Raw genomic sequence first — 23,711 nt, 5'->3', positions numbered from 1 at the left:
TGCTGTGTTTTTTGTGTCTTTATTGGGGTTCATTATGGGTAAGAATGGTCACCTTAAGGCATTTCCCTCCCACCCAAGCATGTCCATTCTAATCCTCCTGGGATGCTTTCTGGGACTTTTTCTTTTTCTTTGTGCTGCTCTTTGTGCAGCTGACAGCAGCTTCATCAGGTTCCTCCTTAAAAGAAAACTTCCTTTTCTTCTTGGGGACACTGGGGCTTGCTGCCTCTTCTGGTTCACTGGCCATTTCCTCCTTAGGCAAGGATTTCTTCCTCTTGGGAGGACTTACACTGCTAGTAGCCATCTCTTCAGGATCACTGACCAACTCCTCCTTGGGAAAAGCTTTCTTTTTCTTACTTTTAGGCAAAGAGACAGGTGGATCTTCCATTCCATTTTCCTGTGGAGTCTCCTGGGGTTTTAGCTTTTTCTTCTTCTTAGGTTTTTCATGTGTTTCCTGAAAGGAATAAGACATGAAACATGTTGCCATACTACTTGTTAAAGCTGTAGCTCCCATTAGAATCCAGGCAAAAGAGTGAACAACCTAGTGCTTCTGATGACTTAGCTGCATGGGCACTTTGGTAAGCTAGTCTCAAAGCTACAAATCCCAGTGTGAGGATCGTCTCGGCCCTCTTAAACCCTAGAGAAAACCCCTGTACGCTGGTCACAATAGACATCATGCAGAGCTCCCAGGGGACCCTGAGATGGAAAAACTAGTAGCTCAAGATGAAAAACCATGGGTGACAATTCTAGACTGCCTAATTGGTGGTCTCCCTGCCCCCACCCCCCATCATGAGACACTATCACCTCCAGACACAGAACAGGGAGAGCAGGAATTCACACTACCCCCGGTTGAGGACTCCTGGGAGGCAGCCGAGGACAGAGCACACTTGCCCATGGAATGGGCCATGTGCTACAACCAGCATTCTGGGCTCTTGGTCAAGTTCTCTCAGCACCTATCTCCTCCCTATAGAATCAAGAGGTAGTTTTAGTCCAAAAAGCCCAAGCTCCAGACCATGGTTTTGATGTCCTTTGTTCTACTGTTGAAAGTCCTACAACCTAGGACCCAGGCAGAGGACTGACCTCACATTCTTCTGGAGTGCTACTGTTTTCTGAAGAGGCCAGTGCCAGTGCAGCCAGTCGTTTCTTCTCCTTCTTCAAGCGTTTCTTCTCCTGTTTTTCTAGCTTCCTGGTAATTTCAGCAGCCGCTTCCTCTGCCTGGCAAAAAGTTAAGTGCTGAAAACCTGGATGACCCCTGGCTTGCCACAGTATTTTCTAGTTTTGCTGGATCAGGCTCATTAAATCAGTTTTCTTGCCTCCATTTCTTAAGGTCAGGCTGAGACAGCTCATCACCTCCAACAGCCAGTTATGGCATCTGACTACCCAAGTAGAGCACACACTGACCTGAACCATAGCTTCCTTCATGACATCCAGGTTCTTCCGTGGAATCTCTCCAGTCTCATAGAAAGATAGCCGCTCCTCAACTTGTTCTCGGAGCTTCTCCCCAAACACACTTGTGGGCACCTCTAGATGTATGTATATTTGTAAACAAAGCCCATTACAACTCTTGAATGGCAAAGCACCACGCCCAGTCCCTCTACCCTCAGCTTCACTCAGACCCAAAGTGTCAACACTCACTAGGTGAACTCTGTTGACGAAAAATAGTACCATCATTGTAGAAGCTGCCAATGCAGATTACTTCCCTTCCCTCGCAACCCCTTCACCCAAATGCCAACCTCCTCATCCATACCAGAGAAGCAATCAATCCTTGAGGCAATGCTGCATTTGTTTGCTAGATATCGGGAGATGCGGCCTTTGTTCTTTGCAGCTGCTCGACCAATAAAGGTGGAATGGAAAATGAGTCCATATTTTGGTGTATTACCCCTTGTCTTCAGTGCTCTGTGAGAACATTCAGTCAACAGTGAGGGTCAAAAGACCTGACCCATCTGTCCAAGTCCCCCCTTTCCCCACAATTTCACACCAGGCTTGGCTGGACTTTCTACCTCAACACATGCCAACCCAGTTCCCAGAGGCAGAGGGAAGGCATCCAATGTCGCTGACCTGGAAACTCGGTCCCTTTTTGCTGGGCCCTGGGAATCACTCAGACACCAGGACTGGCCATCACCCCCATAGCAGAGGCCTGTATAGGTCAGGGAGTCCTGGTCAGCCATCATTGTAATCCCCAAACAAAGCAGCGGGCACCAGAAGCAGCACCTGACATGGGCAGGCGCCCTCACTGGTACCTGAACAGGGCCTTTTCAGCCCCAAGGATCTGTACTGTGGATGCTGGGTACTTGGCCAGGTTGGTGAGGCTGCCAGCATGAGCAATGAGTCGTGCACCTACCTGGAGAAAGATCCAAGGAAGAAGCCAGGTGAGTAAGGGGGAAGTGGACCCACCAGTTTCACATCCCTAATCTCCTCCCCACCATGCAACTAGGGACGACATGGTAGCCAGAAGTATAGCGGTACAGAACGCTAAAGTTTTTACTCCCCCGTTTGTGTTCCCCATGACGCACCGCTTCCCCAATTAAGGCTGACAGGCTGGGGGCTACTTGGCTCATCTTGGAGCGAAGGTAAGTGTGTAGGCTCTGGCGATACTCTGACAAAGACACCACACGACTGGAGAAGCTCTCGATGTTTATCAAGTCGATAGCAGATATGTCCATGCCTAGGAAACACCTAATGTGAACAGGGGGACCAGATACTCAATGAGTCTCGTACCTTACGCAGGCTGCTGGGCTCTGCACTGACCCATGGAGGACCGAGAGGCATCCAAGATGGCCTTAGCTTTGGCTCCATCCATTGTCAGCTCTTCCAGTTTCTCCAGCTTCTCCTCATTCAACTCCCTGCGGTTTCCAATGAACTGAGCCAGGCGACAGTATGTGGCATTGTCATTGACGATCTTCACCAGCTCTGGAAAATGGTACCCATACCACTCCCTGTGGAGGAACAATCAATCCCTGACCCAGTTTGCCAAACCTCAAATAAGTCAGATCCCAGTCTCCCTTATACCCATGTCTCCCCATTCACAATACAGACCAGGCACAATGGCCTAGGCTGAGGTGTACATGGGGTAGGTTCATTCTGCCTCCTCTTTCTATACAGTCAGTGTAAGAACACTGCCTGTGGTAAGCACAAGGAGGCTTCAGTCCATGATTGTTCCCACAGGAATTGTCAGCCCTGCTCGACCCTTTAAAGTTAGTAAGAGCTGAACTGCAGGCCAAAGAGCCCAGTGTTTGGTAGGCTCCGCACTGCGCCTTACCTGACACGCATTGAGAAGGTATTGATGTCTTTATCCAGTTGGTCCAGAAGGCTTATGGACTGGATGATCATATTGTCCACCCGGTTCACATTAAATTTAACTTTGGCACGAGAATAGCTGTGTCCCAGCCCTAGCTGGGCTTTGCAAGCAGACAAGTCTGTCAGACCCTTCACCAGATTATGGAAGTGCAGACGAACTCCTAAAAGGGAGGTGGACTATGAGTAAGAAAGGTCTTTTAGAACCTGCACGGTCACTTACAGCTGATAACCATCTATCCTGTCCCCCTCTTCTGGCCTCTTTGGGCACTGCACCCACATGGTGCACCTAACACATGCAAACACTCATACATGAAAAATAAAATCTCAGCAGTTTATTTACCTCGAAGGATCTCAGCTATCACGCCCCCAGTCTGGCAGTTGTACCCCAACTCTTCCTGTATTGCAGCACCAATCTTGGGGTCTCCAACCCCCAGGAGTACTTTCTTCTTTTTAGATGGCAGGTATGTCTCCAGAAGCAGGCGGAGGTCTTCATGAACAACACCTTGGGACAAAGAACACAGCTCCTACTAAGACCCTGAAGAACACTTTACCTGCAAAAGAGGACTCCACCTCCACATTGGATCATGCAGGAACACCCAACCCTCCAGGCATTGCTCAGAGACATGGAGACATCAGCGATCACACTCAGTGGATTGACAGATTCTCAAGTCATCACTGCAAAGCCTGGCTTTACACACACTGTAGCATAACTGTGAAGCACTGCCCTCTGTGAAGTCAAAATCTTTAACTTGTAGGTCTTAGCGTCTAGCACGCCATCACGCTTTGAACAAAACCATCGAATCATATGTCGCCGAGGAGCTAACTCACCTTCAGACACAGCATTGGCATTTTCCAAGGCAACCTGGGATGAAGAAAACGGACAAAAGGCCACCAGACGAACGACATTGTGGAATTTGCCAAGGTTAAGCACACACTCCTCCACCTGTGGAGAGAAGGATGAATGGGCTTTCTCTGAATTTGGCCTCTACAGCGCAGTAAACCAGGAACACCAGCTGTAATAGTTATTGGAACACTGGTGCCTAAGCCCCATATCTCGCTTCTACTTTAATTCTTAAGAAATGAAATTTGAGACGTTTATCTCCAACCTCTAAGGAGATTATATAGATACGCATTAATTAAAGATCTCCTTCCAGAGCTTCCACCGCCACCCCCCCCCGCCCGCCGCCGCCGGTGCGGTCGGCCACGTGGGAACACGCGGTGCATGCTGGGCTTCGGCGGCCTTAGGGGCTGCATTGCAGCAGCACCGAGAGCCCATCGATCCCACCCACCTGCGGCAGCAGCAGGCTGATTTCCTCCACTTCCTTCAGCGCCAAGAGCGCGTAGCCGACCGCATGCTCGAACAGCACGTGCAGCAGAACCTGAAACGGGAAACGGCGCGCGGCCATCCGTCAAATTTCCGAGTCCGCCGGGCCGCTCCTGGAGCGGGTCCTGGCCCATGCTCCGGGCCCGAACCCGAAAGCCCACGCAGACCCGCACCGAGGCCTTCCTCCCATCGCTAAGAACCCACAACCACTCCTCACCATGGCGCCTGCTCCGTGCCCAGCTCGCAATGCGGCTAGCGCGCTCTGGCGCGCGGAACCAGACTGCGGAGACCACGCCTTCTCCCGCCTGGCCAATCAGAGGCTGGGGACGGAACCATTCGCCTGCCTCCGGAGGGGTTCGCGGGCGCGCGGGCCTGCGGCGGGCGCGAGCGGGCCGGCCCATCCGAGCCTCTGCGGCTGCGCGAGCCGGTGCGGCTGCCCTGGGCGCATGGCGTCAGCTCTACCCTGAGGCCGCGGGCTGCTCTGGTCTCCATCTCTCGTGCTTTTGTCACCCGTGGGCCGAGCGGCAGGACTCGGTGAGGGCACGAGAGGCTCCCTGACCAGCGTCGCAGGCTTCCTGCTGGCCTCTGGTGACGGACGCTCCGGGGCCTCGCCTGCCGCCTGGGGCTCGGTCACGAACGCTGCCGAAATGGCGGCTCCTCGCCGCCTGCCTCCTCCTCCTCTCTAATTGTAACGCTCTAAAGCGATGGTGCGGGCAACCGCGTCGATAAGAAGGGCGGTGTCCCTCTTCCTAGGTCTGGTCCGCGCCCCGCTTCCTAGCGCCCCGCTCTGCTGGGCGCCACGTGTTGGTCATTGCCGGGTAGGCCCTACAGCCTTGCAGGAAGCCGGCCTCTTCTCCCCGGCTGCTTTCAGGCACACCGAAGTGGCTAATTGAAAATCACTTTTTCTTTAAAGAAAAAAGAAAAAAACCTTTACTTTAAATAATGTTAGAATTATAAGCCCCAAACGTAGTTACCTCTTAAATAGTTTATGCCTTAATGAATTAAAACTAATAATGCTAAGGGGATTTCTCCTTCCCATTCACTCTTTATTCTTTTCTCGACCCCTCCCTCCTCTTCCCTCCCCTTGCTCACCTCCCATCACTCTTTCCTTTTCTTTCTCTCTCCTCTCCGTCCCCACCCCTCCCCCTGGCTTTCTTCTCCCTTCCTTCTTCCGTCTTTATCTCTTCTTTCCGGGGCTGGCTTTCAGTTGGCTCTGTAGCGGAGAATGATCTTTGAACGTCTGACCCTCTCGTCTGTCTCCCAGTCTTAGGCCATCTGTTAGTGAATTCAATGCAGGCACTGCACCAGCTGAGCTCTACTACAACCCCTAGGGGGATTTTGAAAATTCTCATAACCGTAAGGCACATTTATAAGTTAGGTCTGTTTTGTTAAGTCAAATTCAAGCGCAGGGACTGCAAAGATGGCTCAGTGATTAGGAGCCCTGATTGCTCTTCCACCAGGGTCAGTGTCCCCACAGACACAGGAGGATTAGCCAGTCTGCCATATCTGGTCCTCAGCCTTTTGCATGCTCGTTGACTGCTCCTAAGAACTGAGGCTGTTGTGCTGATGAGTCCCATGGAGAGGCAGAAGCCCTGAGACCACATGGAAATGACAGAGGCCTAGCCCCCTCCAACTAGCCCTGCCAAAATATTAGACATGTGTTCTAGCCATCGCCACTGTTTGTCTGAAGCTGCATGAGACCAAAGAAGTGATTAGAAGAGCCCTGTAGGTGTACCCTGTCTATATACAGAATGGTGAGAAATAATTTTGGCTTTAAAACCATTAAATTTATGGGCGACTTATTAAGCTACAGTAAGCAAATTTGTATGGGAGTCCAAGCTTTGTAACTTCGAGTGTGACCTGAAATTAATTCCCTGACCTTGAAGTTCTGTTTCTTCAAAAAAAGATTAAAGATTGATTCATCTTTTTAACAGAATGAAATAGATATGGTACCTGACATGTGCTGGGAACTCAAATCCTAGTGGTTGTTCATCTTGCTTTTTGGGTCATTTTTGTTGCATTATTATCATCACCATCATTATTTTGAGACAAGTTCTTACTATTAAAACTCTGGTTGGCCTGGAACTTGCTGTGTAGATCAGGCTGGCGTTAGACTCACAGAGATCCAGTTCCTTCTTCCTCCTGATGCTGGGATTAAAGGTGTGCACCACCACACCCGGTTTCTTCTTTTTAAATTACTTTTAATTTCTTTAACAAAATGTGCAAGCTCTTCATAACATTTTTTTTTCTTTTCTCTTTGTGTTTTTGGTGATTGAACTCAGGACCTCAAGGATGCTAGGCAACTGCTCCCTCACTGAGCTGTCTGTCCAGCTCACTTTTTTGTTCATTTGTCAATAGATAACACAACATTTTATGTTTAGAAGTTCCTAACACCATTTTTTTATTGACTGGATAATTTGCTTTTTTTCTTTTTCTCTTCTATTTATTTGAACATAAAAACAGGTTATATTTCAGAAGTCCAGGGTTATTTGAAACTGGAAAATATTTTCTCTGTAGGGAATAGTAAAAATGATAACATTTCCCAATAAGCCCTTTTAAACAAAATGATAGCTGAATTATATATATAAATATTGATTAGATTCTGGGATACAGAAGAAACCTATCTTTATCTGTTCAGTGAGCTATGTTTTACTTAAGTTGTGTAAGTGAGATTCCTATTCATCTTCCCCTTCACTGTTTGATTTACCACAGACATTTTTCTATAGGCTAATCCATAATCTAAAAAGATTTTAGCCTCCCCTCCTGAAAGTACAGCCAGCATATCCTTTCATCAGCTTGATACGGTACAGATTCTTATCCTAATAGTGAAATGTTTCACTAAAGCTGATTGGGCAAAACCAGAACTTATTATAAGCCACAGTCATACTAGGGTACCCCCTGCTAGGTAGCCTCCCTGGTTCTGTGAGTTGCAGTCTGATTGTCCTTTGCTTTATATCTAGTATCCACTTATGAGTGAGTACATACCATGTTTGTCCTTCTGAGTCTGAGTTACCTCACTCAGGATGATATTTTCTAGTTCCATCCATTTTCCTGCAAATTTCATGATGTCATTGTTTTTCTCTGCTGAGTAGTACTCCAATGTGTATATGTACCACATTTTTTTCAATCCATTCTTCAGTTGAAGGGCATCTAGGTTGTTTCCAGGTTCTGGCTATTAAAATAATGTGCTATGAACATAGCTGAGCATGTGTCTTTATGGTATGAATCAGCATTCCTTGGGTATATGCCCAAGAGTAGGATGGCTGGGTCTTGAGGTAGATCGATTCCCAATTTTCTGAGAAACCACCATACTGATTTCCATAGTGGTTGTACAAGTTTGCACTCCCACCAACAGTGGAGGAGTGTTCCCTTTGCTCCACATCCTCTCCAACTTGACTGTCATTAGTGTTTTTGATCTTAGCCATTCTGACAGGTGTAAGGTGGTATCTCAGAGTCGTTTTGATTTGCATTTCTCTGATGATCAAGGATGTTGAGCATTTCTTTAAATGTCTTTCAGCCATTTGTAGATTCTTCTTTTGAGAATTCTCTGTTTAGCTTTATAGCCCATTTTTTAATTGGATTGTTCAGTATTTTGATGTCTAGTTTCTTGAGTTCTTTATATATTTTGGAGATCATCCTCTGTCAGATGTGGAGTTGGTGAAGGTCTTTTCCCATTCTGTAGGCTGTCTTTTTGTCTTATTGACTGTGTCTTTTGCCCTACAAAAGCTTCTCAGTTTCAAGAGGTCCCATTTATTAATTGTTGTGCTCAGTGTTTGTGCTACTGGTGTTATATTTAGGAAGTAGTCTCTTGTGCCAGTGCGTTCCAGGCTACTTCCTACTTTCTCTTCTGTCAAGTTCAGTGTAACTGGATTTATGTTTAGGTCTTTGATCCACTTGGACTTGAGTTTTGTGCATGGTGACAGATATGGATCTATTTGTAATCTTTTACATATTGACATCCAGTTATGTCAGCACCATTTGTTGAAGATACTTTCTTTTTTCCATTGTATAGTTTTGGCTTCTTTGTCAAAGATCAGGCTAACACCATTTTTACACACCCTTGTAAGCTTATTTTTAAAAGTTACTTCAGTCATTCATTTACATATGTAAACAATAAATATAATTAAGTCTCACATGGTGAGACAGTTACAATGACAGGAGATGAATATTTACTTTCACTAATTAAATGATAGGGATTGGAAAATCTATTCAGATGGTAAATTTGCTAATTGTTAGTATCTTCATCCTTTCTACTTTAAACAGTCTTGTTAAGAGTCTGTTCTTTTTTAAAAGGAGTAATTTCAGCCGGGCGGTGGTAGCATACGCCTTTAATCCCAGAACTTGAGAGGCAGAGGCTGGTGGATCTCAGTGAGTTCCAGGACAGCCAGGAATATTACACAGAGAAACCCTGTGTTTAAAAAAAAAAAAAAGTAATTTCTCTTACTTGGCTCTTTTTTAAAAAAGGCATTTTTCACAATTTAATGCTGGGGACAGACAGTGCTCTATCAGGTTCTTGTGTTCAGTCAGGTTTGAAGGTTGTATCTTTTTTTTTTTTTTTTTTTTTTTTTGGTTTTTCGAGACAGGGTTTCTCTTCATAGCTTTGCGCCTTTCCTGGAACTCACTCTGTAGCCCAGGCTGGCCTCGAACACTCAGAGATCTGCCTGCTTCTGCCTCCCGAAGTGCTGGGATTAAAGGCGTGCGTCACCACCGCCCGCTAAAGGTTGTATCTTGAGCGGTTAGTTCTACTGTCACATGGCTACAACGGTCTGGTGGCTGGGCCTATACAGTCAGTCTGTCTGTCCTCTTAGATGTGCTGGTCCCAGCCAGATGCATAATGCCTCTGAGCTCTGGGCCTCCTTCGGGTGTCTGTGGTTCCATGCTGTTCGGTGTCTTTTCTCTTTTGAGGTCTGCACTGGAGAACCAGACTCCTTCCTAGAGGACTTATTGCCGAGGGCACATCCTTCACTTGGCAGCCTTAGGCTAAGCATGCTCCATTCAGAGTGCTGGGGCCCAGAGGTGTTTTACATTTATTAGTGTGAGACCAAAATGAGCCATCTTAGAAATGCTTTCACCCCCAAACTAAGGCCTAAGATTTCTCCTTTGGGGAATAGGCCATTAGTTACTGAAACCAGTCAGTTCAGATTCCAGAAACCAGGAAGTGTAAAAGTACAGAGTCACAAGATAGTCACAAGGTAATGCCTGCCAGACTATGGAGTGTCCTCTCCCTGTTTTCCAGGGTAACTGACCACAGAAGTGCCCCCACCTGAGGGCAGCCAATAAGAAATGGTGGCGGGCAACCACTCCCTTAGAAGTAATTTCTAGAAGTCCCTAGAAGTGAGCCAATCAGAATTGTACCCATACTAGCACCCCTAAATGATGTAACCTTGTGATTTTTCCCTTTAAAAGCTGAGCTTGCAGATAGGTGGGCATTTCCTCCAGCCTCCACTGCGTTGGATGTATTGGACGAAGTCCCTGCCTAGGCTTGTATATCCAGAATTAAACTTTGCTTTTGCATTCCGGCATGCTCGTCTTTGGTGGTCTCTCTGGGGGTCAAGATCTGGGCACAACAATTAGGTTCAGTTCACATTCAAAAGGAAGGGAATTAGGCTTCACCTCTTGAGAGGGTTAACTGAAGAATTTATTATTCAACAGGAAATTCTTATTCAGGCAGTTGTTTTTCTGAGAAGAGTCCGCAGAAGGGTTTTCTGCTGAGATACGCCTGAGATGAGCAGCATTTTTGAGTGGGGCTCTGGGTTCTCAAAGTATGCTTCGGCTTTGAACTTTAAGCCATAGGCACCTAGGCCCTCCCTCCCCTTTCTGTGTGACGTGACTGTCTGTCCTTTGGAAAAGATCAGACACGAACTGTGTCACTTTTGTGTGTTAGTCCAAAGTTTTTACTGTCAGTCAACACTGGTGGCTATCTGTGGAGACAGGAACTTTTTAAAATCCAACCCTAGCCGGGCGGTGGTGGCGCACGCCTTTAATCCCAGCGATTGGGAGGCAGAGGCAGGCAGATCTTTGTGAGTTCGAGGCCAGCCTGGTCTACAGAGCGAGATCCAGGAAAGGTGCAAAGCTACACAGAGAAACCCTGTCTCGAAAAACAAAACAAAACAAAACAAATCCAACCCTGCGAGTTCTAGAGACTGAAACTGCAAGCAAGTGCCACAAGGTGGCGATACTTCACAGTTTGTCAGTGAGAAAAATCACATCACGTTTGAAATGGCGTCTAGCAATTCTGGACCCTTTTCTCAAACATGGAAAGAAGCCCCCCAAATTCTTTGGCAGCTCTTCACATAGACTCGGGGAATAAGGACAACCTTAAGACGATCATTTAGCTCAGGGGTCATTTCTATCAGCGACACGCAGTATAGGTCTTATAATCTCGGTTGATTATGAGACAGACATTTCATTCATGGGATGCTGTGATGTTCACCACCTAGGCCAGAGGATGGATGCTCTCATCCACGCTGTGGTGCTGTGTTATTGTTGAGTAGTGGTATAATGTCTGACATGTTATAGTCTTTCATGCATCAATTCGTTAAATTTCACAACACAACTTGAAAGTTGGCCTTATATGGTCCATTTCCCAGCCATGACTCGGTGATAGAGGTATCTCAATTTTTTTATTGTTGTTGTTGTTGATGTTTTGAGACAGTTTCTCTGTATAGCTTTGGAGCCTGTCCTGGAACTCACTTTGTAGACCAGGTTGGCCTTGAACTCACAGAGATCCACCTGGCTCTGCCTCCTGAGTGCTGGAATTAAAGGTGTGAGCCACCACTGCCCGGCAGTATCTCAGTTTTTAAAATTCTACATTTTGTGTGTGTGTGAGAATGTATGTTGTCACATGTGTGTGCATGTGTGAAAGGATGCACATATGTAAAGGCCAGGCATTGATGTTGGATGTCTTCTTGTATGGCTCTTCATCTGATTTATTACCTATCTACTTACCTATCTATCTGTCTGTCTGTCTTTCTATCATCTATTTGAGACAGAATCTCAGTATGTAACCCTGGCTGGCCTAGAACTCAATATGTTGACCAGGCTGGCCTCAAACTTACAGAGATGAATCTGCCTGTCTTCTGAAAGCTGGTCCCACACTGTGCCTAGTCTCTATTTATTTACTTACATTTTTTTGAGACAGTGTGTGTGTGTGTGTGTGTGTGTGTGTGCGCGCGCGTGCGCGTGCGTGTGTGTGCCCGCGCACCCCTGGCAGTCTTGGAACTTGCTTTGTAGACCAGGCTAGCCTTGAATTTAGAGATCTGCCTACCTCTGCATCCTGAATGCTGGAATTAAAGGTGTGTGCCATCGTGCCTGGCTCCCCACCTTAATTTTTGACACAGTGTCTCTCAGTAAAGCTGGTGCTCACAGATTTGGCTAGGCTGGCTGTGCCTTGAAGCTCCAGGGATCTATCTTCCCACCCCCACCTCCCCAGCACTGAGAGTGAAGAATGTGCCATCCCTTTCAGCTTTCTATGTGGATACTAGCGGTCTGGGTTCGGATCCTCACGCTTATATAGTAAGCACTTTCCTGAGATATCTCTCCAGACCTTCAGTGTCCTGTATGCTACATTTACCCCAACTATGACCTTGCTTTACATTTCCCAAGGAATATTGTAATGTAGGAGACAGTGGATGGCATAGCAGTGCAGAGGGCTATCTCTAACAGTAATCCTCAGCACTCAACAACAGCAAAACCCAGTCCTCATTAGAAAACACTCACGTGCTTGGTGAGTTTGCCCTTGAAGATTGTATTTCAGTTTTTATTTCCTAGGAAATGAAAGAGAAAGTTAGCATGTGCCTCATCCTTACGGTTTAAAGGTACTTCTTGGGAACATGTGAGATTGAAGATGTCCTTTAGTTAATCTCACTGTCATGGCCAGTTTTGGTTGTCGACTTGACTGCATCTGGAATCAAGTAAAACAAGTCACTGGGCACACCTATGGAGACTTTCTTGGTTAGATTATCTGAAGCAGGAAGACCCACCCTAAAGCTGGGCCCACCTGGTAAAAGGACCCGAAAGAAGGAAGCTTTGCTTTTTGCCGCCTTGCCCTCACGTCCTGTTTCTGGGGATGCCGTTAGAATGAGACTGAAGAACAGTGGCTCTCTAGGATTCCTCGTGGCCTGCTGCACAAGCCGCACCAGCCTGGGACTGCTGAGACATCCGTCCTTGTGGGTAGACTGAGTAACTACCAGATTCCCAGCCTCTCCAGTGTGAGACTGGACTACACGGAGTGCGTCTTGTAAGACAAGCCAGTAAATCCCCATGGACAGTTTTTCATTATATCAGTTCTGTTTCTTTAGAGGACTCTAATATACACACCTATATATAGACCTGAACCTGTTTTGTATTTATTTTTATCCTTGGCTCCCTGGGGACCAAACTCAGGTCATCAGATGTGATGGCAAGCAGTTTTGCCCGTCGGGCATTGGGTGTCTGCTCTCCCTTCCTGTTCTGAGGGCACTGTTGAGGAAGGGTAGAAGGACAGGGACAATAGGGGACATGAGAAAGGAAAGGAGCCCCATCATGGCGTCTAGTTTGCCTTGCTTGCTAAGAGTGAAGAGACTTCAGCACAGTTTATAAAGCTGCAGCTGCCTGCAGATAGTGTATATCTTCCCAAAGACATCTCACATAAGGATGTTTTAAACAGCAGATGATCTGTGCTTACTGAGGGCCAGATGTTTCTAACCTTGTTTTATTAGCTCTTCTCTCTCATTCCTAAACCAGAACAGTGGACCTCATAAAACATAAAGCTAACTCTTTGTCTCTGTCTATTTCTCTCTTTCCAAGGTCTCACTATGTAGCCTAGCCTAGAACTCACCGTGTAAACCAAGCTAATCTGGAACTCAGATATTTGCCTGCCTCTACCCGAAAAATACTGGAATTAAAGGCATGCACCACCATGCCCAATCCTTTATTTTCTTTTTAAAAAATGAATTTAAATTTATGTATTTCTGTATGTATACTACGGTACATCTGTAGAGGCCAAAGGACAGCTGGTGAGACTTGGTTCTCTTCTTCCACCCTGTGGGCCCCAGGGGTGGAGCTCAGGCCACCAGGCTTGGCAGCAAGTGAGCAAGTCCCCTTACCCATTGAGCCGGCTTTCTTCTTTCTTTGGTTTTGAGACAGGGATCTTGCTCTGTAGGCCAGGCTGGCTTAAACTTACAGAGATTTTCCTGGCTCTGCCTCCCGAGTGCTGGGATTAAAGGCGTGTACCCCCCCCCCCGCCCGCCGCACCCCCCCCCAACCATCTTCTTTCATTTTGAGAGGCCTGGCTGGCTTGGAACTTGCTATATAGGCCTTGAACTCAGCAGAGATCTGCCTACCTCTGCCTCCCAAGTGCTGGGACTAAAAGTGTGCGCTATCACCCCAGGCTGCACTGAGGCATCTTGCCAGCCCCATGCTTTCATTTATAAAAGGAAAATTTTTATAATTACTTATGATTATTATTACCATCATCATCGTTATTATTTTGAGACAGGGTCCCTCTGTGTAGCCTTGACTGGCTTGGAATTCACCGTGTAGATCAGCTTGGCCTTAAACTCAGAGATCCACTTGCGCCTGCTTCTAGGGTGCTGGGATCAAAGGTGTGTGTCACTATGCCTGGCTAAAATTAATTTTTAAAAATAACATTGTGTCTATATTGTCCATGTGTGTGCACCCACATGCATGTGCCCCAGGGACAGAGTATAATCTGGAGTTGGGTCTCTCCTACTGCATGGGTTCAGGGGATTTAACTCTTGGCAAAAGGTGTCTTTACCTGCTGAGCAATCTTACTGGTCCAAAAAAGGAAATTATTTAAGATTAAAAGAAAATAAGTTCTTTACCTTTATGACTCACCAGATTTCAGTACTGCCCCTGATAGGGACCCTCCAGTTGCCCCACATGGCCTTAAACCCAGATTGTACTACTCTCAACCTTGGGTAGAGAAGTCTCTTACTGTAGGAGGCAGTCAATGCAGAGACTCGCAATTGTTTTCAACTTCTGACAGTAAGTGATTAGGAGTGCTCAGCTGTAGATGGGCTGTCTGTGTCACTTCCCCCAAGGCTCAGGGAAAACGGTGGAGGAGGGGAAGAAAGAATGTGAAAGCCAGCGGCGGGAAGCAGTGCTGGGAAATGCTGTCCTCTGAACAGGACATGACTGTCACGGAGCCTGCGCAGGACCCGCCAAGATCGATCAGTTAAAATTTTCAGCACGGAGCAGGGAAGGACTCTTGAGGCCCTCACCCCTGCCAGAGGAGCTATTGGTAGTTGATGGCTGACACAGGAGGAAAGTCACTTTTCTTTCAGGGGTGACCACTGGCAGATTCCTTATACACCAATGGATAACCCCCAAGTCATGCACACGATCGCAGCACTAACTGGATACAGTGGATTATTTTTAAAAAGAGGGCCTAAGGGGAAAGGGAGATAAATACTGGGGAGGCCTGACAGCGGTGGAGGAGGAGGTGGGGGACATGATTAAGATACATTGTATACTTCCATGAATACTTCAGAGAGTAAAAAGAAATTTGAAAAAGAACAATGTATTTTTACATAACTTTTAAACCTTACTTAAATTTTAAGCTTTGCTCAAACTTTAAAACTTGTAATTCATCTGCACTGAGAAATGTAACTGAGAAAGCCACAGGATATTATTGCCATTGTGAAGGCACTTGAGTGTGGCTATCTTCAGAAGCCTTCTCCATGACAGTCCTTTTCCTGTATAGCTCTCTGTCTAAATACTTAGTAAACTCACTGTATTGGTTTGAATGAGAATAGCCCCCATAGGCTCATATGTTTGAACACTTGGTTCCAGCTGGTGGAACTGTTTGGAAAGGATTAGGAGGTGTGGCCTTGTTGGAGGAGGTGTGTATATTAGTGGATGCTGGTGGGTTGGGGTAGGTGGTAGGGATTCAGGGAGGATTTTGAGGTTTTAAAATTCCACACCATTCCCAGTTAGTTTTCTCTGTCTTGTGGTTGTGTCTCTGGATGTAAGTTCTCAGCTACTGCTCCAGTGCCATGCCTGCCTGCTGCCATGCTCCCTGCCATGATGGTCATGGTCTTACCCTCTGGAACCGGAAGCCCCAAATTAAACACTTTCTTTTATAGGTTGCCTTGTTTATGGAATTTTATCACAGCAATAAAAAAGTAACTAAGATACTAACGTTGCTTCATTCTAGCTTGTCTTGAAATTCTTTTCTGAACTGTAGTTAGATACCTGGCTTTATCTCAGGGGGAGTCCTTAAGGGGGGATTAAATTTAGTACACTGGTGTCTCACTGCTGCTGCTGCTAACACTGTCAACCTAAGATCTCTCTAAGTTAAACTTTCCATTTGAGTTCTTTTGGAACATGATAGTGTTTGTGTTATGCGGCTGCCTTGTAGATATGAAGTTCTCTTCCACTTCCTGTCAATGTCAAGAGACACGAATATTCTTTATGTATGGCAAATTTATTTCTCATACGGAGAAAGGACTTGGGCAGGGCTGGATATGCACATCAGAGTATGTCTGAAATGACTTTACTGAGTTGAGTGAGGACCGCCAGCACAGTGAATGCTCTTGGTACCCTGGTCAGATTCTCTTATGGGCTGGCACCTCAGCCACTAGTACCTGTGAGTGTACAAGTCAGGGGTGATAGTGGGAAAACTGTTGTCCTCGATATTGAGCTGGGGAAACTGAGGCATGAAAATGCCAAGTGATTGGTTGGGCTCCTTGAGTGTGATGGGAGCAAGGTCTGCCTCATGGTGCCCCTTTCCTTCTCCTGACCCCTAGTACTCTTGGTTTACAGAAACCCTCCCTGGAATGTTCCATCTGCTCACTCCCAACCCACCCGTGCAGACAATGAGAGAGGCCTCTGCTGAGGGGACCATCCCTTAGAGATACTGAGGCCTGACATTATCACCTCTTCCCCTAGGCCCTCAGGGCAAGGGCAGTGTCTTAGGGCTTCAGGTTGAGCAAGGTGAGGACCTGTGTGTAAGTGTGTATTTGTGTAAGAGACAAATACTTTTATTAGCCCCCCAAACTCATCTATGATGGATGGACAATGGCCCAGTTCTTTGGGGTTCCTGTCACTGGGAGCTGGAGTCTGTTTCTGCCCCTTGAATCTGGGTAAAGAGTGCAGCAGAATCACATTGTCCTAGTCCCAGGGTCACTTCTACTCTCTATAGGAACTTGAAGACCATTCATAAGAATAAACCCGAGTTAACTTGCTAGAAAGGCCACAGGGGCTATTAAGCCCCTCCAGCCTACACTTGTCAATTGCCACATGAATTAAGCTATCCTAGCCCAACCAGCCCCAGCTGAGGTGACAGCTGACTGACATCCACAAGTGAGTCCAGGTAAGCCAAGCAGAAAGCTCAGATGAGCCTAGCCCAAACTCTCAATGAGAGAGCCCCTAACTCCTGAGTGGCTCAGTCTGGGGCTCATTTGTTACTCAACAAAGCTAACAGATACACAGTTTCTCCTGCTCCTGATTGCAGGGTCCTCTTGTAGTTTGCTTCCTATTGCGTGAAACACCTTCTTGGGGGAGGAAAGAGTTTATTCGGGTCATATTTTGCCATCCCGATCTGTTATTTAGGGAAGAGGGCCGAAACTGCAGCAGAGGTCACGGAGGGATGCTGCTTACTGGCTTGATCTCCATGGCTTGCTCAGCCTGCTTTCTTATAGAACCCAGGACCACTTGTCCAGGGGTGACACCGCCCACAGGCCCGGGCCTTCCCATATTAACCTTTAATCAATGAAACGCCCAGCAGGCCCATTTGGTGGAGGCAACCCTCAATTGAGGCTCTCTCTTTCCAGATGACTCTAGGTGTGTCAGGCTGACAAACCAGTACAGATTCCTATTTTATTTCAGAAGACAGTTCTGTTCTAGGGGATAGAATATAACGGGTGTGCTTGGCCGATCCAATTCCCCGCCATCCTTACTTCGTTTGGAGCTAAGGGTGGCCACTATAGTTAGCCTAGGATGCCTAAATAGAAATATGTGAAAGGATATGACCAGGTTTCTGAAAGAGGTTTCCTTTCTGATTTAAATTGATAGTTCCAGTGGGTTTGGCTCTGACTCTCCCCAACCCCCTCATTTCTTCCTTAAACATAGATTCCGGGAGATACAGCTGTTGTCTTTGTTGTGCCCAGAGTCTGGACCCCCAAAGACCATCAAGAGACCAAATCCAATGTAAAAGCAGAGTCTTTTATTTCGAGTTAACTCAGGCCTCTCTCTCCATCCGTCTGATGTAGCAGCAGAGCAGGAGAGACCCTAGTAGCAATGGGGCAGGGGGGGGAGTGGGGGTGTTTTGGGGTCTACAGACTATATGGGATTGGTTTGTGGGGTCTACAGACTGTATAGGAACAGACTCAATTGGTTTATGCAAATGGCAATCATGTTAGTAACTTTTAATTGGCTAGGTAACCCTAGCCAATTGGGGGTTTGTCAGGGCTACAGTTATCCATTTGGGGGCAGTCCTGGACAAGTCCCAGGCTTTGTCCTTGAACTGCTGTGGAGGCTGGCTGGCCTAGCCTGTACTGACTGTGGGGGCTGGCTCAGTGGCCCAGGCTTGGTGTGTCCTATCTCCCTGTCCCTGCTGACAGGGGCATCAGTGATTAATTGTCTTTTGTTCATGGCCCTCCCAGAAACTGCGTGCTCAGTCTCAGGAAACTGAAATTGAGGCCTGATCTCTGAGAGAAGACTGAGCAGCCTGTTATGGCGTCTGCTCAGTCCTCTCAATCTTGTGACCATGAAAGTAAAGAAGCAATAAGGGAAAGGCCAGGCGACTGCAGAGAGCAAGTCTTTCCTTAGCTGAGCTGTTGGAGCAACATGATGTTAACTGTTTCCGGAATTCGGATTATGTGCAAACAAGCTTCACTGTTTAAGCCACGGTGACTTAGGTTTTCCTGAACATCTTAGTACCTAGTCTGTGTAGTAATAGAGTACTCTAAAGACAAAAATGGGGGTGGTCCTTGTTCTTGGAAATTTAGAACTTGCTGTATCCCAAAGCTAGCACAGGTGGCACCCAGAGTCAGATCCCTCCCTGGGCACCAAAGGAATCGATTCCTGCTACACCTGTCTGGCTTAGCCTACTGGTGGCCAGATGTACCTTCTGGGCTCTGGAAGGTGGTAGTGGCAGGTAACCAAGGAGGCAGCTACTGTAGGTCAAGTATAGAGGCTCCTAGGTACAACTTCAGGTATGAGAGGGTGGACCTGAGGAACTTGACAGGATAATCTCTCACTGCAGCTGCTGGTAGGCCAGACTAGGGTACAGCCCCTTAAGGAGCAACCTCTTTGGTTCAGAGGTTGGTGATGGGGTGTGGCACACTGTCCAGTTCCTTCTGAATTGTGTCCACAAAGCTCTACATTTTGTCCAGGTCCATCACCCACGTGGCCCGATGAGTGCTCTTAAAGCACCCTGGGTGTGTGCACCCTACCCACAGCCCCGTTGGGAGCCTGCCTCCACAGGCTGTGATGCCTTCACGGAATATGGAGTGTTAAGATGGAACATGCTGGAAAGTCAAACCTAAGAAAACAGCAGATAGCAACCTTAGTTTGTTTTTGAATAGTAATATCCCTTAACTGAAAGCCCACATTACATTAATAACGTTTTTCACCTACCAATGTGTTCTTCCTCCACCCTAATCCTTAGCTCACTCAAGTAGCTGTGACAATTTATTGAACGATGAGGATGGAGAGATTTCTCAGTGCACAGAGCACTGTCTGCTCTTCCAGAGGCTCTAGGTTTGAATCCCAGCATCCACGTGGCAGCTCCCAACTGTCTGTAACAGGGGATCTGATGCCCTTCTCTGAACTCCATGGGCACCAGGCATGCATATGGTGTATATACATTCAGGCAAAAAACTCATACAGATAAAATAAAAATAAATCTTCAATCCAGGTGGTGTTACATGCCTTTAATCCCAGTACTTGGGAGGTAGAGGCAGGCAGATCTCTGAGTTTGAGGCCAGCCTGGTCTACAAAATGAGTTCTAGGACAGCCAGGGCTACTCAGAGAAACCCTGTCTTAAAAAACAAACAAACAAACAAAAAAACCCAAACCTTAAAAAAAACAAGACTGGGTTTGTACATTAAGTGTTGCCAATTTGAAAGTGTTGCCAGCTCCTGAAAATACCCACAATACCACAGGCCTTTCTTTCAAAATACCCTGTGTAGATCTCTCTGTCCTAATAAACAATCATTCTCCCTTCTCCAGACATAACACGGTCCCCTCTGGCCTGTGCATGCTGTATTCCAGATTGCAATCCTATCCTTTGTTTACTAACAATTTCCTTTAATGGAGATTTGCCTCCATAGTTTTATTTGACTTTGACACAGCTTTATGGAGAGGTTCACAAGGAGAATCACCATGGTCTCCTGTCAATACCCAGGAGGAATTAAAGCCTCCTGCCCTTAGCCATCTGTGTGAGCAATTATGGGATTATGCCTTGTAAGCCGTTCCCAGATTCTTTGTGTGTGTGTGTGTGTGTGTGTGTGTGTGTGTGTGTGTGTGTGTATGTGGAGATCCACATACAGTGCTTTCCTCTATCACTTTCTATTTTTTTTTTGAGACAACCATTGAACAAGGAGTTCACTGTTTGAGCTAGACTGGCTAGTCAGCAAGTCCCTAGGATCTGTTTGTCTCCATGTCCCCTTGCCTGGAAGCACAGGGTTACAGATACAGGCTGATGCTCTTGACTTTTCCATGGGTTCTGGGGGTCAAACTCAGGTCCTCATACTTTCACTGTAAGCACTCTATGGATTAGGCTATTTCCCCAGCCACCCCCAGATTCTTGGCCATAGACACTATTCAAGCATAATAAATACTTAATGTGCTTTATTTACTTACTTTCTTTTTGGATTTTTGAGACAAGGTCTCACTGTATAACCTTGGCTGGCCTGAAATTCACTATGTAAACTTGATTGGCCTTGAGCTTGATGTAAACCCCTTGCTTCTGACTCCCGAGTGCCCAGAATTATAGGCATGTGACACTATGCTCAACCCATTTAAAAGCATCAGTTTAGGGGCTAATTTGATATATAGCAATAGACAGCAAATATATTCACTAATATAGAATTATGCATCCTCAAAACAGGCGATTTATTTAGTTTGTAGTAGGCGTTTATGTGTATTGTTAACTGTCAGAGGCGCAAACAGTCACAGAGGCTGATGGCTCAGGAGGTGCCTCCCACCTGTTCTCATTTCTGAGTTGACGTTGTGCAGGCGAGATGATGATGTTGGAGGCATGGATGCTGCTGTGGGCTTTGCTGGCTGGCGTGGGTTCGACTGCCTGAGTTCCCGTGTTGGTATCTAGACAGCTAGAATGTTTGTCCCCAGGAAGCACCGTGTGACTTGCAAGGCGGTGTCAGATCTGGAGAAACTCACTGAGTTTCCATGGAGATCTTCACCTTGTTAGGGTGGACTGAGGGAAGTAAGTGCCCTGTTTCTCCTGCTCATATGTCTGCATTCTCATGCCACTGCAGCTCACGAGTGAAGTTCAGTTTGAAAACTGCTCTCATTGTATAATCTCATGAGTGGCTGTGAAGTCTTCTCACCACCAGGACTTTGCCTGATGTACAATATGTGAGGGTACCTCGAGGGCCCTTGAGGACTTGGGTGATAGCTACAACGAAAGAAACTGACTAAAAGAAGGGGCTCTCTTCAGAATACTCAGAAACATGGGTGAGGTGCTCCCTTGGTCCTGAAGCTTTGCCATTCTCTTGGGTCTGGGGACACAGAGTAGATGAAGGTACTGTCTGTCTGTAGAACACCTGAGGTCTCTAGAGAACTCTCAACTAAGACTTCTACCTTGCTAAGCCTTCGGCTTCTAGCAAAGCCTTCTTAATGGCCAGGCTTCCCTGACTTATGCCCACTAGGAAACAGAAGAACCACCGTGTTCAAGGGCCCTTATACAGGAAACAGGTTATCCAATTCCTTTTAGAATTTAGTGCATGAAGAAAACTTTCCTGTCCTGAGCCATCCTCAAGTTTTCTTCAGTTGGATCTGTTGTTGTTTGTCTTTGATTTTTTTTGTGGGGGCCTACCACCCAGCTCCCAAATAAATCACACACAGAGGCTTATTCTTAATTATTAATATCCGGCCTTAGCTTGGCTTGTTTCTTGCCAGCTTTTCTTAAATTAGCCCTGTAGCAGGAATCTTAAAAGTTCTTATTAATAAGAACAAACCTGAAGCCAGGTATTAGGGTGAATGCTGGAAGACCAGAGAAGCAGAACAAGCCACAGCTTCCTCACTTTGCCAATTCCTCAGCTGATCTTGTTTCCTCAGACTGGAAGCTTCTCAGTCCTCATCCAGAATGAATCTCAGCTGAACTGCTGCTCTAAAACCTAAAAGCTTAACCAGCCAAAAGCTTCTAGTTCCTGGTCCTCACGCCTTATATACCTTTCTGCTTTTTGCCATCTTTTCTTGGGATTAAAGGCTCACTTCTTGGGATTAAAGGCGTGAGTCACCATGCCTGGCTGTTTCCAGTGTGGCTTTGAACTCACAGAGATCCAGATGGATTTCTGCCTCCCAAGATAGGATAAAAGGCGTGTGCGCCACCATTTTCTGGCCTCTACATCTAGTGGCTGTTCTGTCCTCTGACCCCAGATAATTAGGGTACACAATATTTTGAGGAACACAATACCACCACATAGCCCATCTACCTTTTGCCTTTGGACTTTTACCTTTTTTTTTTATTTCTGTACACCTTCCATTACTTCTTAGTCTGTGGCTTGCTGTGTAGCTGGCCCCTTGCGTCATCCTCTTTCTCTCGCTCTTTCTTCTCTCCTCTCCCACATTTCTCCTTCTATTAATTCTTTCTGCCTGCCAGCCCCACCTATCTTTTATCCTGCATCGATATTGGCCATTCAGCTCTTTATTATACCATCAGATGTTTCAGACAGGCACAGTAACAAGCTTCACAAGTTAAACAAAGGCAACATAAACAAAAGTAACACATCTTGCAATAATATTCCCCAACATGGACCAGAACTGTGTTGCCCATGTGTTCCTTTGTCTTGCCACTAGGGGGCTCCCGTGCAGTTTCTGTGCTTAACTGGCATCAGCTTCCCTCAGTGTTGGGTCTCACGAATTTCCTGTCAAAACGACTCTGGCTCATCCAACTGTTTTCTTTTGCTTAGACCTGCTTTTTGAACAGCCTAGCCTCCTTTAGATAGGGGCAGATGTTAGACATGTAGGCTCCTCCACACCATAGTTCTACCCAGAAGGGGTGCAGAAACATGGGTCCCGACATGTACACCACAGAAAAAGTCCACACAGGGAGTCATAGCCTCATCCCTGCCTCCCCAAGTTTGGAGCCAAGGGAAACCACTAGTGTGTGGGGTCCAGGGTTGCCTGAACAGGACACTGGGAAGCCAGTTAATTTAGGCTCCTCCCACTCCCCAAATCACGGGAAGCCTTTGCCCTTCCCTTTGAGTAGTAAACAAGGGCTGCCGAGCAAGGATCGAAGTTCATACGTTACATGTGTGGTATGGGAACATGCATGTGTGTGAGAGGAGAAGGGAAGGAATATACAAAACAGGAGAGCCTGTGGATCAAGCCCAGGACTCGGAGCCCCACGAATGCCAGCCATCATTTGTGAGGCCTCTGGGTACTCTTTCTAGAAGCTGCCCTGCATGTGTAAGTCTGAGACTGGGCTTGGCCAGACTCTGGTCTGACTCTTGGGGGCTGAGATCCAACAAGGTGCCAGGAGGTCGGCTGTGAGACCCTGACGTCAGTACCGGAGCTGCCAGGGCCCTGCACTTTCTTGTCCAGGGTCTGGATTTGGCTGGGAGAATCAGATGTGGGCTCTGGAAAACAAAGACAAGAATGAAGGTGTAGAAGATTTTGTTCATTTTCAGTCGGAGCCGTCTGGAGCTGCCCTGCTATATTTGTAGGTTCTAATCCCATTTGGTGCTGTGAGAACTGTCCCATTGCCCTGGGGTCTGATTTGTCCTTGAAGGGATTTGTCTGCTGCCTGGGAAACTAGAGTTTGAACTCTGGTCTCAGGCTAGCGGTTCTTGCTGGTTTGTTTTTTAGATTTGTTTAAATTTTTTACTTATATTTGTGTCTTTATATGTATCCAGGAGAAGTCATTGGATCCCCTGGAGCTGGCGTCACAGGGGTGTAAGCC

General features: G+C 46.7%; 2 protein-coding genes and 5 non-coding genes across 8 annotated transcripts in view; all 7 read right to left on the bottom strand.

Moving 5' to 3' along the window:
* Positions 1–2: 2 nt before the first annotated feature.
* On the bottom strand, positions 3–4,940 carry Nop56 (NOP56 ribonucleoprotein). Of its 2 annotated transcripts, none has more exons than XM_028878552.2 (12): positions 4,836–4,939; positions 4,584–4,673; positions 4,123–4,237; positions 3,635–3,796; positions 3,257–3,455; positions 2,746–2,933; positions 2,511–2,662; positions 2,238–2,338; positions 1,745–1,893; positions 1,399–1,520; positions 1,078–1,212; positions 3–451 (listed from the first exon to the last, which is right to left on the bottom strand). In XM_028878552.2, exons 1-12 carry the CDS (start codon positions 4,836–4,838, stop codon positions 89–91), a joined length of 1,779 nt encoding a protein of 592 aa, XP_028734385.1. In that variant the 5' UTR covers positions 4,839–4,939; the 3' UTR covers positions 3–88. The 2 variants fall into 2 exon arrangements, with proteins under 2 accessions (XP_028734385.1, XP_037061112.1); XM_037205217.1 differs by lacking the exon at positions 3–451 and adding an exon at positions 459–961 and having other exon boundaries at positions 4,836–4,940.
* On the bottom strand, positions 1,281–1,352 carry LOC114699544. The gene has a single exon (XR_003735546.1). It is a non-coding gene; the product is annotated as a small nucleolar RNA SNORD57 (small nucleolar RNA).
* On the bottom strand, positions 1,604–1,673 carry LOC114699545. The gene has a single exon (XR_003735547.1). It is a non-coding gene; the product is annotated as a small nucleolar RNA SNORD56 (small nucleolar RNA).
* Positions 2,090–2,175, bottom strand: LOC114699541. The gene has a single exon (XR_003735543.1). It is a non-coding gene; the product is annotated as a small nucleolar RNA SNORD86 (small nucleolar RNA).
* LOC114699546 lies at positions 3,007–3,139 on the bottom strand. Its single transcript, XR_003735548.1, has one exon. It is a non-coding gene; the product is annotated as a small nucleolar RNA SNORA51 (small nucleolar RNA).
* Positions 3,906–3,975, bottom strand: LOC114699542. Its single transcript, XR_003735544.1, has one exon. It is a non-coding gene; the product is annotated as a small nucleolar RNA SNORD110 (small nucleolar RNA).
* A 17,973-nt stretch (positions 4,941–22,913) lies between the features above and the next one.
* Tmc2 (transmembrane channel like 2) overlaps positions 22,914–23,711 on the bottom strand; it is a 78,594-nt gene continuing 77,796 nt past the window's right edge. The window contains 1 exon segment of the mRNA XM_028878539.2: positions 22,914–23,388. Coding sequence (XP_028734372.1) covers positions 23,171–23,388 — 218 coding nt within the window. The 3' untranslated portion in view covers positions 22,914–23,170.

Source organism: Peromyscus leucopus, chromosome 4, assembly GCF_004664715.2.
Source record: "Peromyscus leucopus breed LL Stock chromosome 4, UCI_PerLeu_2.1, whole genome shotgun sequence".
NCBI classification, from domain to species: Eukaryota; Metazoa; Chordata; class Mammalia; order Rodentia; family Cricetidae; genus Peromyscus; species Peromyscus leucopus.
This window is presented reverse-complemented; position numbering and strand designations above follow the sequence as displayed.